Consider the following 18,521-nt stretch of genomic DNA (forward strand, 5'->3'; position numbering starts at 1 on the left):
CTACCTTGTTTTCAGTTTTGTGTTGTCTTCGGTGACTTTCAGTGAAAAAATTGAAAAGAAGGCATAGAGACTTGATTACAAAGGGCTGAATAATAGTGAGTGGATGATGATGTAGTGGATAAAAATGATAATTTTTTTCAATAATAATTATGTTAGCATTTATATAGCATATTAAGGTTGTAGAGTGCTTTATGTATATTATCTCATTTTATTGTAGCATTTGATTATATATTGAATAAATGTAAGATTAGTAAGTTCTGGGAAGCTAGATGGTGCAATGAATAGAGTGTCAGTCCTGGAGTCAGGAAGACTCATCTTCCTGAATTCACATCTGGCCTCAGACACTTGCTAGCTGTGTGACCTTGGGCTAGTCACTTAATCCTATTTGCTTCAGTTTCCTCATGTATAAAATCTTTAAGTTCTAGTTGGAGAAGCCATTATAGGATAGGAGTCAGACAACTTTCAAGGAAAGGTACACCCTGACACAAGGACTACATAGGGTTTGTATGGGAGGAATCAGGGTGGGGCATATGACAGAAACCATAGTGGTAAGCAGTAATGAATCCCCTATATTTAGAGGACAGTAGTCAGATAGGAGTCTAGCCAGGGCAGAATGTATATAAGAAATGAGGTAGAAGGCAGATTGGGTTCTGATTGTGGAGAGTTTTAAGTGCCACTTTAAAGAGTTTGAATTGTATCTTATTGACTTTGAAGTATGATAGAAACATTCCTGCTTACCAGGATGTGTGTTGAGTATTTTAGGAAGACTAATATATAGGATTAATTGAAGAGGGAAGAGTGTAGAGATAGGAACATTTAGGAGACTTAGAGTAGTCTAGATTCAGATTATTTGAAAATCTGGCATAGTAGAAATAAACTTACATTCATCAGGTTCTGGACAATCAGAATGGCAGTGGAAATAAAAATGAGATTTAAAACATAATGAAGGATAAATTAATAGGATCTGGAAACTGATTACTTAAGAGGACAAAGAAGAAGGAGGAGTCAAAGATCCATGGTTTTGAGGTTTTGGTGTTTTGAAGAAGGTAGCAGTTTTCACAAGAACAGTTCAGTTTTAGATATGTTTAAGGTCAGGAGCTTCAGTAAAAAATTTTCGTAGATAATTCATTGTAAGGAACATTCACATTAAGGACAGTGGAGGAAAATTCAGAGGCAGGAGGAAAGAGGCAGAGAGATTTTTCAAAGAGGAGGAACAGGAGAGTATATGAATGGTGGTCAAGAGACTGGTCAGTCCTTTCCAATATAACAGGGTATCAAGGAGAGTGAAGATTATGGGGAGGAAACGTTAGCTCTGTGCTGCAAATGAATAACTTAACTTAGTATGTAGTTTGCTATTTTAATATTTAGAACATATAATATCATTCAAAAGTATTTAATAATTAACTTTGCTGGTTTAAAATTTGAAAGTATCTTTCACATATTTTACTGGAAAAAAATATCTGCGGTTATAGGAGCTTACTATAAAACTTCCCAATGCATTATGAACAAAAGCAAGACCTTTAACGTTGACTTTGAAACTTCAGCCTTCCATGCTTCCCTTTTCACCCCAACTCTTTTCCTCTTCATCTAATTTTGATGCATACCTTTTTTTCTGAAATGTCCACCATCTCCCAGTACCCAATAGATCAGAAAGGTATCTTCTCTCCTTTCCTCCTACATATATGGTGCTGTGCTATGTGCTATACAAATCATGTGAATAGACCATTGGGAAATTATCATGTAAAACAAAGTAGCATTATGCCACCTAGTGCAAACTATTCATTGTAGAGGTGTAGAAACTGAGTTCCAGGAAGTGAAGTGACTTGCCTAAGCTCAAATAGGTAGTAAGCTTTAGAGGTTGGATTTGAACCATTGTTCTCTGACTCCACAGTCAGTACTTTTTCTCCTTTGTGATGTCATCAACCATAGTCTGAATCAAAGGGCATAAAGGCAATTGACAAACTTTGGCCGTGTAGGTTTAAATAAACGATTTAGCCATGTTGTGTAAAAATAGATGCCAAAGTGCAACATAAGGAGGTGGTAAATTGAAGAAGATATTAGAATTATATTTTTAGTCACATGAAAGCAAGAGTCCAATTGTTGTTTTTATTCTTTCTAGTTAGTCATGGAAATACTTTCCTTTCTATGGGTTTTTATAACCTAATTAGATGAAGGAAAAGAAAGACCTTTCTGATCTATTAGGTACTGGGAGATGGTAGACATTTCAGAAAAAAAATGGTATGAATCAAAATTAAATGAAGAGAAGTTAGGGTGAAGAGGGATGCATGGAAGGCCCAAGCTTCAAAGCCAAAGTTTGGTTTAATTCCTTCCTCTGAAATTGGGTTGTTTAAGTTCTCTATTTCTTTCATTAATTTGGATGCTTTATATTTTTGTAAATATTCATTACTTCATTTGGCATGTAGTTGAATAATTAGATTTTAATAATTTTTATTCATTTTTCATTTCTTTTGAATTTTCCTTTTTATTTTTGATATTGGTAATTTAATTTTCTACTTTCTTTTTAATCAAGTTAATTCATAGCTTATCTTTTAAAAAATTCTAGTTTTATTAATTCTTTTTTTGTCTCAATTTTGTTAATTTCTTTAAAAAGAAATTTTCAAAGGAATAGATGATCGTTTCCTTAAAATGATAAATATAATATATCTATAACTTAGAATGAAAAATATTATTGAAATTTGTATGGAGAAAAAAAAGGTCAAGAACTTCAAAGAAATGGTGAAAAGAAATGAAAACAAAGAGGGTCCACCAGTGCCTATCAGTGCCATATCTCAAATTATACTACAAAGTAGTTATTTTTAAAAACAATTTGATAGTGGCTAAGAGAGATTCATCAGTGGAACAGAGTAGGTATATAACATACAGAAGTATGTGTGTCTGATACCTTACTATTTGATAAACATAGACCCTAGCTACTGAGATAAGGACTCAATATTTGACAAAAATTTTTTGGGAAAATTGGAGAATAATGTGGAAGAAATTAGATTTAGACCAATACCTCACACCACATACAGAGATAACCTCCCAATGGACATGTGACCTAGATATAAAAGGTTACATCATAAATAAATTAAAGAAACAGAAAAAGTTATTTATCAGATGTAGGGATAAGGAGAAAAATCCATGACCAAAGAATGTATAGGGTATCATAAAAGATCAAATGTATAAATTTCGATACATAAAATTAAAAAAAAAGTTTTAACACAAATCTAATGAAGCTAAGATTACTAGGAAAAATTTGTACAGCAAGTTTCTCTGATAAAAGTCTCATTTCCAAGTTTTATAAGAAATGTATTCATATTTATAAGAAAACAGACCCATTTCCCATTTGATAAATGGTCTAAGAATATGAACAAACATTAGCTTTTCTCCTACAATTGAATTTTTATTTTTGGTTTCAGGTAGTAGACAAATACAAGTTGAAAATGAAAGTACAAGATATGGATGGTCAATTTTTTGGTTTGATGAATACATCAACTTGTATCATTTCAATAAAAGATGTGAATGACCATGCTCCCACTTTCACAAAGCCTATGGTAAGTGCTTATACTTATTTAATATAAAATGGATTACATCCAATTGAAACATCTAATTTTTCTTTTACCATGAATCATGTCGTCTGAGTCAATATAATGTTTAACTTCTGAAAAACAAACACAAAATTACAAAATGAGTAGCATCCTTATTCAAATTCTTCCAAGTAAAATTAAAGAAAGCTTAGATGGCTGATATACATAAGAAGAAAACTGCTTTATCACTTTGATTAGCATGAAGATTGTATTCTTTTGTCACATAGACTAATTTTTACTCTAAATGCATTATTTAAAAATGACCCTGAATGACCAGACCATTTGAATTCCTTGTTTTAAATACATTTGTGAAAACTGTGATATCAAGTGCTCTTGGAGTTGGGGGAGTGAAGAGAACTTTCACTGCCCTTAACATAGCTTTCTCTCTTTGTAAAGAAAATTGCTAATGAGACTTTTATTTATTTCAGTATGAAACATCAGTTGAAGAAAATACAATCAAGAGGAATATTTTGCGAATAGCTGTAGAAGATAAGGATTTGCCTAACACTGCTAATTGGAGAGCTAATTATACCATTTTAAAAGGCAATGGAAATAAAAATTTTCAGATTGTGACAGACCCCCAAACCAATGAAGGCATTTTATCTGTTATTAAGGTAAGAAAAAAAAATCATAGCTTGGAAAATCTAAAACTTGTCATATTGACTTCACTTAAATGAACTTTGGCATCTACAGAAATAAAACAAATGTTTAGATAAAGTGTAAAAATCTGTGTTTCTCAGTCATATATAGGCACTCCTCCAGTCTATGTGTTTATGAACCGTTTCATCTTAATTAGTGAATGACTTCCAGTCCTTCATAGCCAGAATCATTATGCCAATATGACATTAACTGATGTAATTAAATCATGCATTTTCTCAGTTTTAGCAACTGATCCAGTCTAGCATAGACAAGAAAAGTACGATCCATGAATGTCTTCTAAGGTTATATTTACTTGTTTCAAGAAATGTGATTTTACTATTCCAGTTCAATATTGAGAACATTCAGAGGCTTTTCCAGGTCAACTTCTAGTTTTAAGTAGGCTTCCTTAGCATTTGGGTATATAATTAGGAAGCCTTGACTCTTTTGAGGCTTTGCAAGTGCTAAAGGAGGAAGAAAAGGGTTTCCAGAGTAAAAGGGAAACCATATTTTTTCTTTCCCTTCTGGGAAGCTTGATGGAATTCCAAACTAGTAGAGTTCAAAAGCCAGGGCAAGAATTTCTCAAATCAGTTTATCTAGGTTTCAGAAAATTTCATAGAGTACTCTCATAGTTTTGACCAAAGGAATTTAGGAAGAGTAGCTATGGCACCCCAACCTGAAATAAAGTTCAACCAATCTTCTATTAAGGTCCCCCAAGTTGCTGGAAGCCTCTGTTGTTGAGGAGTGTCATGGCCTTTTCTCAAGTAATTTTCTGAGAGACAACATGACAGCAGTGGAAAAATCATTGAATTTAGAATCGTGGAGCATGGTTTCAGATTCTAGTCTGGCTTCTGATTAGCTATATGAACTTCAGCAAGTCACTTGACCTCCAAGAGCCTAAATTTCCTTATCTGTAAAAGGAGACATTTGGGTTAGATGATTCTTCTTCCTCTAAAGCAGAAGGTCGTGTGTGTGTGTGTGTGTGTGTGTGCGCGCGCATGTGTGTGTGTGTGTGTGAGAGAGAGAGAGAGAGATAGATGGAGTCTGGTAAATCCTATAGACTTTTCAGAATAATGTTTTTAAATAATTGAAGAAAATGATAAATTTAATTTAGATGTTAATGAAAATAATAAACACGTAATTTTCTTTCAACCAAGTTCATGGACCTCTTGTCCTAAACAAACTCCTGCCCTAAACCCAATGATTCTTAAAACATAAACAAAACCCCCACCAATATATGTATTTCTAAATTAGTCCTTGTATTTTCAAAGCATTGCAGAAATAAGCATTGGTACTTGACTGTTTCTACCTCTTTATATCTGATGGAATTCAACATGTAGAGGAGTTTCTGGCTTCTTGAAAAGGCCATGCTATTAGGAAATAATCACATTTCATGAACGTATTCAGTGGGCAAAGTTTGGAACTAAACATTTATTTAACTATCTAAATTTTGTCATACTTTAAGTAAATCCTGGAATCATAGGAACTGAGCAGCCCTCTAGTCCACTCCAAACTTGAAAAGAATTTCCACTATACCATATCCAACCTCTGCTTCAAGATCTCTGAGGAAGTGGTATTCACCACTTGTCCAGGCAGCCCCTCTCACTTTTGGGCAGCTCTAATTATAAGGAAGTTTTGCTCTGATGTCAAGTATAAATTTGCCTCTTTACAATTTCCTCTCTTTCCTCTTCTTCCTGTCTTCTCAGAACAAACAGAACAAGCCTAATCCCTCAACCACATGACTACTCTGCAAATATTTTAAAACTATTACCATCCCCCTCCTCTTCTCTCTGAGTCTTTATTTCTCAAGACTAAACATTCCTCTTTTTTCAATTGATCCTCATGTGACATAGACTCAGAGTTTTGTATCATCCTAGTTGCTCCTTGGACATTGTAAAGTTCCTCAATGTTCTTTTTAAACTATGGAGCTCAGAACTAAATGCAATACTCCAGATGGGATCTGATTAGGGAAGAAGGCAATGGAACTTTCATTTCCTATTCCTGGAAACTGTGCCTCTCTCAAAGTAGCCCTAGATTGTATTAGCTTTTTTTTTTTTTAAATTTTGGTTGTAACATCATTTCGATGACTCAAAATCCCTAGGTCCTTTTTTTTTTCTTAAGAACAACTGCTATCTAGGCATATTTCCCCATCTTGTATTTATGAAATTGATTTTTGGCACCCAATTATAAGACTTTCCATCTATTTCTACTGAATTTTGTTTTATAAGATTTAGCCAAAATGCTCTGTCATGAACCTTTTGGAACCTGACTGTCATTGGATGTGTTAACTATTCTTCCTGTCTTTGTGTCATCTATGCAGTTGATAAATATCCACCTATACTTTTATTTAAGTCATTGATAAAAATGCTGAATAGCACAGGACCAAACACAGATCCCTGGAGAACTCCACTGGAGACTTACCATGTAATAACAACTATTCTTTGAATTCAATCATTCAACCAATTCTGTATACATCTAATTATATTGTGCTTAATCTATGGCTCTGCATCTTCTCCACAAGGACAGTGTGACACTTTATTTAAAGATTTGCTAAAAAATATTAGCAAACTATAACTAGGGCATTTTCCTTATCTACTAGTTTAATAATCCTGTCAAAAAAGGAAATGAGGGTAGCCTGACATGGCCTATTTTTGATGAAGCCAGGTTGACTCTTTGTAATCACTGCTTCCTTTCTAGACACTCACCAACTATCTATTAAATAATCTGTTCTTAAGCTTCCCTTGCCAACATCAGCTCATTCTGAACTTTAGCACTTCTGACACAGTTCATGGAACTTTTGCCATGCTTTTACATTAGTCCTCTGTTATCTGGCCTTGCTTCTGATCTTTTGTACACTTTTTCTGATCTCCCTCCTTTACCAAATGCCTCCCATCATGCTCCCCTCCTTTGGTTCCTAGATTTTTTCATCTAATTAATATACGATGCTACCTCATCTCCCTTTAATCTACTCTGTTTCTTTTGAAACAATTATGATCCCTGCATGGGTTTCATCCCTCCAAGTCCCAATGATATCTGTGAAGTCAAATTTTATTTCCACTGTCAAGACCTTTAGTTCTCTTTGTTTCTTAAACTTTAGGCATTTACATATAGACATTTGAAGTCCTGAATTTTACTACTAGTGCTTCTCCTTGGAATTTTTCTCCTGTGAATTTCTGGGTATCTCAGTTACTGTTCTTTTCCTTTTGTGGACACTCTGAACCATCTAACTTGGAGGATATACACAGACAGTCTTAATCCTCCATCCCTTTTATTTTAAAGCCCTTTTTTGGGGGAAGATACTTGACAAATATCTTTAGACTCTATTAGGTGTAATCTATGACTGTCAATAAATTGTCATCTCTGTATCCATTATAAATCATAATCCAGAAATAAAAATCCCATTCTCAGATATAACCTTCTTAGCTGACTATTCCTCTTTCCAAATTTGTTTTTCTCTTCTGCCTCCCTTTACTTCAGTGGACAGCAGTAAGAAAAATGCAACCTGTGTTTCTGTGGTCTTCAGTTTCTTACCCAAGACTTTCTTACCCAAGTTTACTTACCCAAGACCTTTACTTTGCTGATGATATTTTTTATGTTCCTTTTTGAAGTATGCTCATGTGAATACCCAAATGTAGGTAGCTATCATTTGTTTTTGATTAGTTGTGACATATTCTCTATTATATCGTGGACACATACCCCAGGAGACAATAGATATCTCTATTGTTGTTAGGTTGACAAATAATTGCTTCAATTATCACTTAGACTGCTATTATTCTCTTCTTCTGACCCTTTGGCTCTAGTCTATCAGTAAATCACCAATTCCTACCACTCCTTGAATGCTTAAGTATCTTGGGAAAGAGTTAAGAAGATTAAAGAAAAGGGAGTCTGGATACAATCAATCAACATGCATTTACTAGGTGTCTGGCACTCTATATAGTGCTGGAGATACAAAGAAAGGCAGAAACACACAAACACACACGGACACACACATACAAAATAACAACAACCAAAAAAAACCCCACAAACAGACCTTGCCTTCAAAGAGGTCGTATTCTAATGGAGGAGAAAATATGCAAATAGTTATATGTGTACGAAATGCATATGATATAAAAGGGAGGTAATCTCAGAGGCAAGGGATGAGTCGGGGGGAGGGGCTAGGAGAGAGGTCTGGGAAGGGCCTTTTAAGGAAGGTGGATTAGTACTGAACTTTGAAATAAACCAGAAGGTGAAGGAGAGGAGAAAGAGCATTCCTAGCATGAACAGAGGGTTCAATTCTGTAAATGTGTAGAGTACTTTGAAAGTATGATTCCTTGTGAGTTTTCTTTAATTTTCTAAAACAAACAAAAACAGCAACATATCCTTAATATGTTAGTTAACCTTCTTTATATTTGAGTAGCAGCCTCCCATAATGTCACATTGCCTCTCCCTAAAAGTTGAACTTTTCAGTGTTTATATGTTGTTCATGCATATTGGAGAAAGTGAGAGTACATTCTAAGAACTATAGTCTAGGGCGTGCATATGGTTCTGGCTAGAGCCTCTTTTAGCTAGAGAAAACTAGAAACAGTGGTAGTTGATGATTTCCCTATTCAGGGTCAAGGGAGCTGTTTGTCAACTTGTTAACAACAATAAAGCTACTGTCTTTCTAGGACATGTATTCATGACATAACAGAGAACCTCCCAAGACTTATCAAAACAAATGACAGCTACCTATTTCTGGTCATTCCTTTTGGAGCAATTGTACTCTTTTTTTTTCTTTTTCTTCCTTTTTTCTTTTCTTTCTTTGTTTTTTGTTTTTTTTTTCTTTTGTTGGCCACAGAGATATCAGAGGATTATAGGTTTCATAGGCTTTTATACCAGATAGAACTGAAACCACTTTAAAAATAATCCATGGGTCTTCTGATTTGGGATACACACACACACACACACACACACACATACACACACATATAAATATAATTGTGACACAGGATTTTCATATTTCTTATTTTGATGAGATTACATTTGTTTTCTAAATTGAATAGTTACCATTAACCTGCTCAACATGTCATATGGACATTTAAACTGATGTGAATGCTCTTTTATAGCCACTGAACTATGAGGAAAATCACAAGGTGATACTGGAAATTGGTGCAACCAATGAAGCCCCATTCCTTAGAGATATACGGAGCATGAACACAGCTATGGTAACCATAAATGTAATAGATCAGGATGAAGGCCCAGATTGCAGCCCACCAGCACAAAGTGTTCGCATCAAGGAAAATGTATCCATTGGGACAAGAGCCAGTGGGTATAAAGCACAGGACACAGAAACCAGAAGCAGCAAAGATATAAGGTACAAATAAGTCCTTATCTACATAAACAGTGTCATGTCCTGCCTGGGTAAAGGCCAGGGCTTAGGCAAACACTGAGGCTGGGGAAGGGCAATCCCCTACTGAGGAGAGAGGCAATATCTGGGTCAGGAGCCAAGAAAGTGTAAAATAAAAAGTCAAACTATGTCCTTATTAGGGTTTCTTCAGAGCTCCGAAATTCCAAGCACTGTAATAAGTTGAAAAACGGGTTTTAGGAATGGAACTTGAGGTTGGGAGGTTAGTATCGGATAAGGAAGCAGCAAACAGGGCATGTCAGAGGAACTGACCATTTGTCTGACAGTCATCTCCCTGATTTTAAGTCTTTTATGTCAGCTGTTTGCATTTTCCACCCCTACCCTTTACTGATAAGAAAGCTGGGTCATAGGGACAGAGTCAGCTTTGTTTTCTCTTCACTCGTCCTCTGAAAGAATGCTATGAGCTCATACACCATTCCATCAGTCAGCATACCTGTCTAAACTTCTTGCTGTGGTTTGGGATAGCCTTGGGGGGAAAAGTCTCTACCCTTTCTATGGCTTGTACATTTTGTGGGCTGGTTTCCATGTCCTTTCTTCAGTTCTATACCATTGCCAGTCCACAAAATCCTCAAGTGGTCCCACTGTCTATGTGAGGTAATGATCATCTGCACAATATATTTTTCCACCCTTTACCTAATTAACTGTAGCAGTCAAGGACCTGAATTCAAATGAACAAATATTTATTAAACACCTACTATATTTAAGCTACTGTGCTAGACACGAAGGGTATACACGTTGCCATGAGGGGATTAAAAAAAATCTCCCCTCAAAAAACTTTATTTCACTAATGAGGTGATTTTGCTAGACCAAAGAGACAAGGGTGATGGAAAGAGGAGAATAACCACAGCCAATATGAGCCTGGAATTAGAACCTGATTGATGAGAAGACAGCCTTTTATATCAGTTTTTGGGAAGTCTGATGGTGTGGAGATTATGGGAAAATAGACAAACTTGGTTGTGGGTTTCTTTGGGATGTGATAGTAGTCAGCTTCTCATTTATATACCACTTTTCTTGCTGTAAGTTAGTCTGGCTTCCTACTTCTCTAGGAACTGCAGTGCATAGAGTAGATGGGGTGGACAATAATTGTGGAAATCATAGTTCTTATGGAAGAGTATGTTTTAAGAAGATGAATAGATGATATTAATAACAATTGGGGTGGAACAATCATTCTGATAAGTAGTAAAGGTGGTACTAGAGATATTTCCAGGATTCAATTCATGTTCCCTTTATGACAATTAAAATAGGGAAAGTGCAGTGAAGAAGTAAATCCTTTCCAAATGGGTCATGAAGGCATGATATCTCAGCACTATCCCCCCTGGACTGGCCCCTGCCCAGCCAGTTTGAACAACTGGAGCTGTGCCCCCAGTTCCTTGGCCTGGGCACATAATGGTTTGACGTTCTAACATGCCACAGTTGCATTTACCTAGTTACGTCATTGTTTCAGCCACCTAAAGTCATAGACAACCACGTAGAATGTTTTGAATGATCCCTGTGGTTTGATACTTAGCCGTCATGGAAAATATAAAACTTTACGCTAGTCAGGATATATCTAAGGCAACAGTGGAGGTATAAGAACCTTTTAGATATTAAAAATTAGTTATCGTAAGGTATGGCCTATCCATATACAGTTGGAAGTTGCATAACCAAGTGTAATTATAAGTATCCTTAATTTCTAGCAGATAAACTCTAATAGATTTGTTAAGGTTTAATGGATATAGTCTGTAATAAGGCTCCAGCTGGGATCTGGCTTTTCATGACAGCACTTCTACCTTCACATTTCATGGTCCAGGAACATAAGTCAGAGTGAAAGTGAATCTACTTGATAGTATTGCCCAACTGATCTGGCGTTGGTGGAGCTATGAGGAGGTCTGAAATTGCTCTGGGTTGTCATGGCACAGTGAAGATAGAGTGCTAGATTTAGAGTAAGGGCAAATCCTGCCTCAGATACATCCTAGCTATGTGATCCTGAACAAGTCTGTAACTTCTTATTAGACTTAGTTTCCTCATCTGCAAAATGGTGACAGTAATAGTATGTACCTTCCAGGACTGTTGTTAGGATCAAATGAGATAATAATTTTGTAAAGTGCTTAGTACAGTGCCTGGCACATAGTAAGTGATATATAAATGTTAGCTATTATTATTAGGAGTAGTAGTAGCAGTCAAGGTAGGCCATGAATATATCTCCTTTCATGAATAAAAGTTATTTTCTGACCAGCAGACCTTAAGGCCTAGAAGCAAAGTGTCCCTACTGAAGCCAATAAATCTGCTGGTTGGTAGTTTTAACTCTAAGATGATAAAGGGCACACTACTCCCTTTGAACTTCTAAAGAAATCTGTCCACATTGTACAAGGTTTGAAGAGGGTGGTAATTCAGTCAGGTAGAGAGTGACTCAGAAGAAAACCTACTCTGCTAGTCAGGATACCCACAAAGGTCACCTTTGGGCTCCTTAGGGGGTCCATGAGAATCTTTCACTGGCCTAGAAGCCTTGGGAGATCCATTGTCTGCTCAATGGAAGAACGTAAGGGAGTTTCTAGTGCTGTGTAGATCTAAGGTCTACTGACTCAACCCTCTGTCTTAACTAAAATTTTACTTCTGTCTTCCTGGACCAGTAGCAAATGCACCTCACAAAATAGTGAATTATTCTGGTGTTTGGGTCAAATTTTGTCATAGCTCTGGAGTCTCCCAGATAAGGGACTAGCAAGTAGCTCTGCCATTGACAGCTTCAGGTACAGAGTCAGACAAAGTATGGTATCCCAACCTGGGGAAGGCTGGCTGTTATGTGCCAGAGATTAGTAAAAGACTTGGGCAGAGGAGCAATACTCCTCCAGAGGACAAAGGTGATTTCTAAATGGAGAGCCAAGCAAGTATAAAGCAAGAGGCTGGGTTTGGTCCCTAACCAAGGTTTGTTCAAAGAACCCAGATCTCAGATGGGTGGGTTGTGGGTGTGAAACCAATTAATTATAGGGACAGAGAGAATCAAACTTCAGAAACCAATTAATTATAGGGACAGAGAGAATCAAACTTCAAAGTCAGTTCTGGATGAGGTGACACATAGTTTAGAAGAACCAATCACTCAATTTGCCACAACCTGTCTCCCCGAAGCGTCTGTCTTTTATGATGGTCCCTTTAATTCTCTGTCCCTGTCCTTGCTGATATGCTGGGGTGCTTCTCAGGCCCATCTTCATCATGCCTTCTCCTCCCAGCTTCACCAGTAACACCATTATACTTTCCATGTTTTTGTAAAATGGAATAGGAAAGCAATTTAGTAGCAATATTATATTTTGGAATGTTTCAAGTTTTTGAGTTTTATGAAATTTTTTTATTCCTTATTAATAGGTATAAGAAATTAAATGATCCCAAAGGATGGGTCACCATTGATGAAACTTCAGGGTCAATAATAACTTCCAAAAAATTGGACAGAGAAGCAGAGGTCGTTAAAAATGGTGTATACAGCATTACAGTGCTTGCAACAGACAAAGGTGAGATATTTATAATATTGCAAAGGAATCACCATAGAGTGATGCTATAACTCAGGTATCCAAAGTGTATTTGAGTCTTAGTATACTCCTTTTTATTATTGATTTCCAGTTAGGATTTATATACTTTACTATCTATGATATGGTATGATATGATATGATAATGTACGAGTAGCTTTTTCTCATTATTTCCAACTTACATGCTGAATTTTATCCCTATTAAATATCCCATCTAAGATTTATATGATAAAATATGATCTGTGTGTAGATTGTTCATCTTTTAGATTCTTGTTGTTGCTCAGTCATTTTCAGTCATACCTGATTCTTCATGACCCTATGTAGAATTTTCTTGGCAAAGATACTGGAGTGGTTTGCCATTTCCTTCTCTAGTTCATTTTACAGATGAGAAAATTGAGGTCAACAGGGGTAAATGAGTTGCCCAAGATCACATAGTCAATGTCTAAGGTTAGATTTGGACTCAGGAAGAGTCCAGGCCTAGCACTCTATCTACTGTGTCACCTAACTGCCCTCTCTTTTGGATTAGCTTAGGGAAATATGTAATAACATTCAAAATATGTATTGAATTTCAAAATATGTATTAGGTATATGTAGCATATATGTATAACATATATAAGATATACACACATATGTGCATATACACATACATGTAATGCATTATATTACTGTGTATATATATGTATATGCGTGTATATACACATACACACACATATATGTGTAATATTCCTAGGGAACTATCTCATATATTTTGAGACTACCTTTTCTTCTCTTCAATTGGCAAGTGTTGAGGAAAGGCATATGTTGTCATCGTTAATCTAAGACAGACATTTTGGAATAAGAAATCTTTTGTCATCCTTGGTCATAGTCAAACTCCTACATTTTATAGATGATGAAACTAAGGCCCAGAGTCCTGGGCATTCAGTGAGTCTCTTCCTGGGAGAAAGAGAGGGAGAGAAATTGCTATTTGTATGGAGGGAGGAATCATTTGGATGAAAGCAAGGCTCCTGAAAGTGATGAAGTAGTTTAACATCAAATATCAGTGGAGTTGATTTTATTTTCATTAACACAGTAAAAACATTACATGATTAGGAAAAGCAAACCAGGGCTTGATTCTTTTTTTTTAGCTTTTGTTTTCTAAATGAACATATAATCCATTTTTTTTCTTTCTGATCCTTATAAAAATTATCACCCTCCCCCCAAGTAAAACATTTTATATGTTGATAGTGGGATTATTTGAAAACAAACATTATATAAACAATTACATTTGATGAAGATAAAGAATAAAAATATGAATTGTACTAAAATTTTAGATTTAGTGTTCTTGCTTTGTATATATTTGGTAACATGTCTTTCTTATTAGATTGCACGCTCTCTGACAGTAGGGACTGTCTTTTGCCACTTTCTGTATCCCCAGTGCTTAGCACAATGCCTTGCCCATTGTAGGGGCTTAAGAAATATTAATTGATTCATTGATTTATAAAGCCACTTCTTTTTGAAATGAAAACAGGAATTTTTTAGCTTAAAAAGTTTTCTCCTTTTAATTAGCTGTATTTTAAAAGCTTGTAGTGCTTTTTCTCTCTATACTTTGGCCAATGAACTAAGTTGCAAGGGTATCTTCTTTCTGGTAGAACATACACTTTTCAGACAAGAAGATAGTAAGAAAATTGCTATCTATTGTCCTATGTAATGCTTTGCACTTAATTGTTTACTGGCTGGTTTCATCCTAACAGAGATTCTTAACCTTTTTGTGTGTCATAGACCTTCTTTATTAATACAGTGAAGCCTATGGACCCCTTGTTAGAATAGTGTTTTTAAATGCACAAAATAAAATGCAAAGGATTACAAAGAAAACCAATGGTCAGTGAAAATAAAGATGTAATTTTTTTTTTTCTGATCCAAGTCCAAGCTCCTCCCCATCCCCCATACACCTTGAAATCTACCTATGGTTCTGTAGACCTAGGTTAAGAAACACTACTTTAGAATGTTCTTTCTCATGATTATGGATGAAAGGTGTAGTTAAACTAAAGACTCAAGATGAGAAGACTGCTCATATTTCTTAGCAGATATTCTACTAACTTGTTGAATAGAGACAGCAGCTGGGTAGGGACCGGATCTATGACTTCATTGGTATAATGAATTTCAGAGTGGGGAAACATCTTCTATCAACTTGTTATCTACTGAAAATAAAAGAACATTGCAGTTTAAATGTACATTTTCCCACATTTAAAAGTGTTGATAATAATGCATATCCTGACATGTTTTATAGTTAACCACCATATAATGTTTTACATTTTATACATCATTTTACATGTATTATATTAAAAGAGATAAAAGGAAATAAGGAGACATAACTCTAAACCATTTATTATTTCCAAAGCTATGACTTCACCATAGAAGCTATGCCATCTTCTCCTTTTTTTCCTCTCCTACTCCCATCCCTGACATTATTTAAAACTTATCCTGGGCTTTTATACTGTACTTCTACTCCTATGAAATGAATTACTATATAAATGTATCTTTTATACAGTATGTGGAAGTAATTTGTATCTCAGTAGACTAGCAAGGTGAAGAGAGAATATAGTATTCATAGTAGTTAATTAACTACTTTGCAGACCTTTTACTAGCAAGGTGAAGAGAGAATATAGTATTCATAGTAGTTAATTAACTACTTTGCAGACCTTTTTAGATTGTTATTATCCTAAATGAGGTTTCACCTATTCAGGGTAATGGTCAGCTATAGACTAATCTTTAAAATCACTTGCTTTTCCAGGGCACCGTTTGGCTATGGGCTTCCTGTTGATCATTTAAGTGCCTATTAACAATGCTTGTAGAAATGGAAAAAACAGAACAAAGTGATCAAAATAAGCTTCAGTATTGCCTTTAATAAGTTTTGACAAAAAGAGGATTTTTTTTTGTGGGGGGGAATATGGGTAGGCTCAAACTAGAATTTTGAATTATAGGGTCATTCCCTCTAATTCCCCAAATGTGCTTGTATTCATTCAAAACTCTTTTAAAATATTTTCCCCCAATTATATGTAAAATAATTTTTACATTCATTTTTTTAAAGTTTTGAGTTTCAAATTCTATCCCTCCCTCCCTCCTCCCTGAGGGAGTAGGCAATCTGATACAGATTATACATGTGCAATCATGTAAAACATTTCCATGTTAGTCATTTTGTGCAAGAAGACCCAAAAAGAAAAAAAAGAAGGAAAGAAAGAAGGAAAAGAAAGAGAAAGAAAGAGAGAAAAACAGTATACTTCAGAATGTATTCAGACAACCTATGTTCTTTCTTGAAGTTGAATTGCATTTTTCGTCATGAGTTCTTTGGGATTGTCTTGGATCCTTGTACTGCTGAAAATAGCCAAGTCATTTATAATTCTTCATTGTACTATATACAATGTTTTTTCTGGTTATGATCACTTCACTTTGTATCAGTTTACGTACACATCTTTCCAGGGTTTTTTTCTTTTTTTAAGCCATTCTACTTGTCATTTCTTATAGCACAATTTTATTCCATTACAATCATATACCACAACTTGTTCAACCATTCCCCAATTAATGGGCATCCCCTCAATTTTCAATTCTTAGCTACCAAGAAAAGAACTGCTATAAATATTTTTGTACGGATAAGTCCTTTTCCCTTTTTTTAAAAATGTCTTTGGGATATAGACCTAGAAGTGGTATTGGATCAAAGGATATGCACAGCTTTATAGCTCTTTGTGCATAGTTCCAAATTGTTCTCCAGAGTGATTAGATCAGTTCACAACATCACTAATAGTGCATGTGTCTCAGTTTTCCCATATCCCCTTCAGCATTTATCATTTTCCTTTTCTATCATATTAGGCAATCTGAAAGGTATGAGGTGGTACCTCAGAGTTGTTTTAATTTGCATTTCTCTAATTAATACTGGTTTAGAGTATTTTTTTTAATATGACTATAGAGAGCTTTGCTTTCTTTGTTTAAAAAACTGCCTATTCATATCCTTTGACTATTTATCAATTAGGCAATGACTTGCATTCTTATAAATTTGACTCAGCTCTCTACTTATTTGAGAGGTAAGTCCTTTATCAGAGACACTTGCTGTAAAAATTTTCATCCCAGTTTTCTGCTTTCCTTCTAATTTTGGTCGCATTAGTTATGTTTGTGCAAAAACTTTTAAATTTTATATAATCAAAATGATCCATTTTACATTTTGTAATGCTCTCTGTATCTTGTTTGGTCCTAAGTCTTATCTATAGATCTGATTAGTACACTATTCCATGCTCTGCTAATTTGCTTATCACCCTTTATGTCTAAATCATATACACATATTAACTTTAACTTAGTATACAGTGTGAGATGTTGGGCTATACTTGGTTTCTGCCATATTCTTTTCCAGTTTTCCCAGCAATTTTTTGTCAAATAATGAGTTTTTGTCTCAAAAGCTTGGGTCTTTGGGTTTATCAAACACTAGATTACTATGGTCATTTACTATTGTGTATTGTGTATGTAATCTATTCCACTAATCCACCACTCTCTTTCTTAGCCCATACCAGCTTGTTTTGCTAGGTATTGCTAGGCCACCTTATTTAACATTTTTAATTGGTTCCCTTGATATTCTTGACTTTTTGTTCTTCCAGATGAATTTTGTTATTATTTTTTCTAGCTCCATAAAGTAATTTTTTGGTAGTTTGGTTGGTATGGCACTGAATAAGTAGATTAATTTAGACAGAGTTGTTAGTTTTATTATATTGTCTTGGTCTACCTCTGAACAATTATTACTTTTTCCCTAAATGTTTAGATCTGACTTTTGTAAAAAAAGTTTTGTAATTATGTTCATGTAGTTCTTGGACTTGTCTTGGCAGGTAGCCTCCCAAGTATTTTATATTGTCTATAGTTATTTTAAATGGAATTTCTCTGTCTGTTTCTTACTTCTGAACTTTGTAATATATAGAAAGGCTGATGATTTAAGTGGGTTTATTTTGTGTCCTGCAAAGTTGCTAAAGTTGTTAATTATTTCAAGTAGTTTTTTTTTAGTTGATTCCCTAGGATTCGCTAAGTATACCATCATATCATCTCCAAAGAATAATAGTTTTATTTCCTCATTTCCTCTTCTAATTTCTTCAATTTCTTTTTCTTCTCCTATTGTTATAGCTAGCATTTCTAGTACAATATTGAATAATAGTGGTGATAATGGACATCCTTGCTTCACCCCTGATTTTATTAAGAAGGCTTCCAGTTTATTTCCATTACAAGTAATGCTTGCTGATGCGTTTAGATAAATATTACTTATCATTTTTAGGCAAGCTCCATTTATTCCTATATTCTCTTGTGTTTTTAATAGGAATAGGTGTTGTATTTTCTCAAAGGCTTTTTTTGCATCTGTTGAGATAATCATATGATTTCTGTTGGTTTTGTTATTGATATGGTCAATTACGCTGA

At 35.0% G+C, this 18,521-nt stretch overlaps 1 protein-coding gene across 2 annotated transcripts in view; it reads left to right on the forward strand.

Annotated features, from left to right (window-relative positions):
- Positions 1–18,521, forward strand: part of LOC114031823 (desmocollin-2-like) — a 66,571-nt gene that overhangs the window by 26,368 nt on the left and 21,682 nt on the right. For both annotated transcript variants that reach the window (XM_027846956.1, XM_027846955.1), the window contains exons 8-11: positions 3,420–3,554; positions 4,016–4,201; positions 9,308–9,555; positions 12,943–13,085. In XM_027846956.1, the coding sequence (XP_027702757.1) occupies positions 3,420–3,554; positions 4,016–4,201; positions 9,308–9,555; positions 12,943–13,085 (712 nt within the window). The remainder of the gene's footprint in view (positions 1–3,419; positions 3,555–4,015; positions 4,202–9,307; positions 9,556–12,942; positions 13,086–18,521) is intronic.

The sequence above is a fragment of the Vombatus ursinus genome, unplaced genomic scaffold (assembly GCF_900497805.2).
Source record: "Vombatus ursinus unplaced genomic scaffold, bare-nosed wombat genome assembly UNPS02015255.1, whole genome shotgun sequence".
Lineage (NCBI taxonomy): Eukaryota > Metazoa > Chordata > Mammalia > Diprotodontia > Vombatidae > Vombatus > Vombatus ursinus.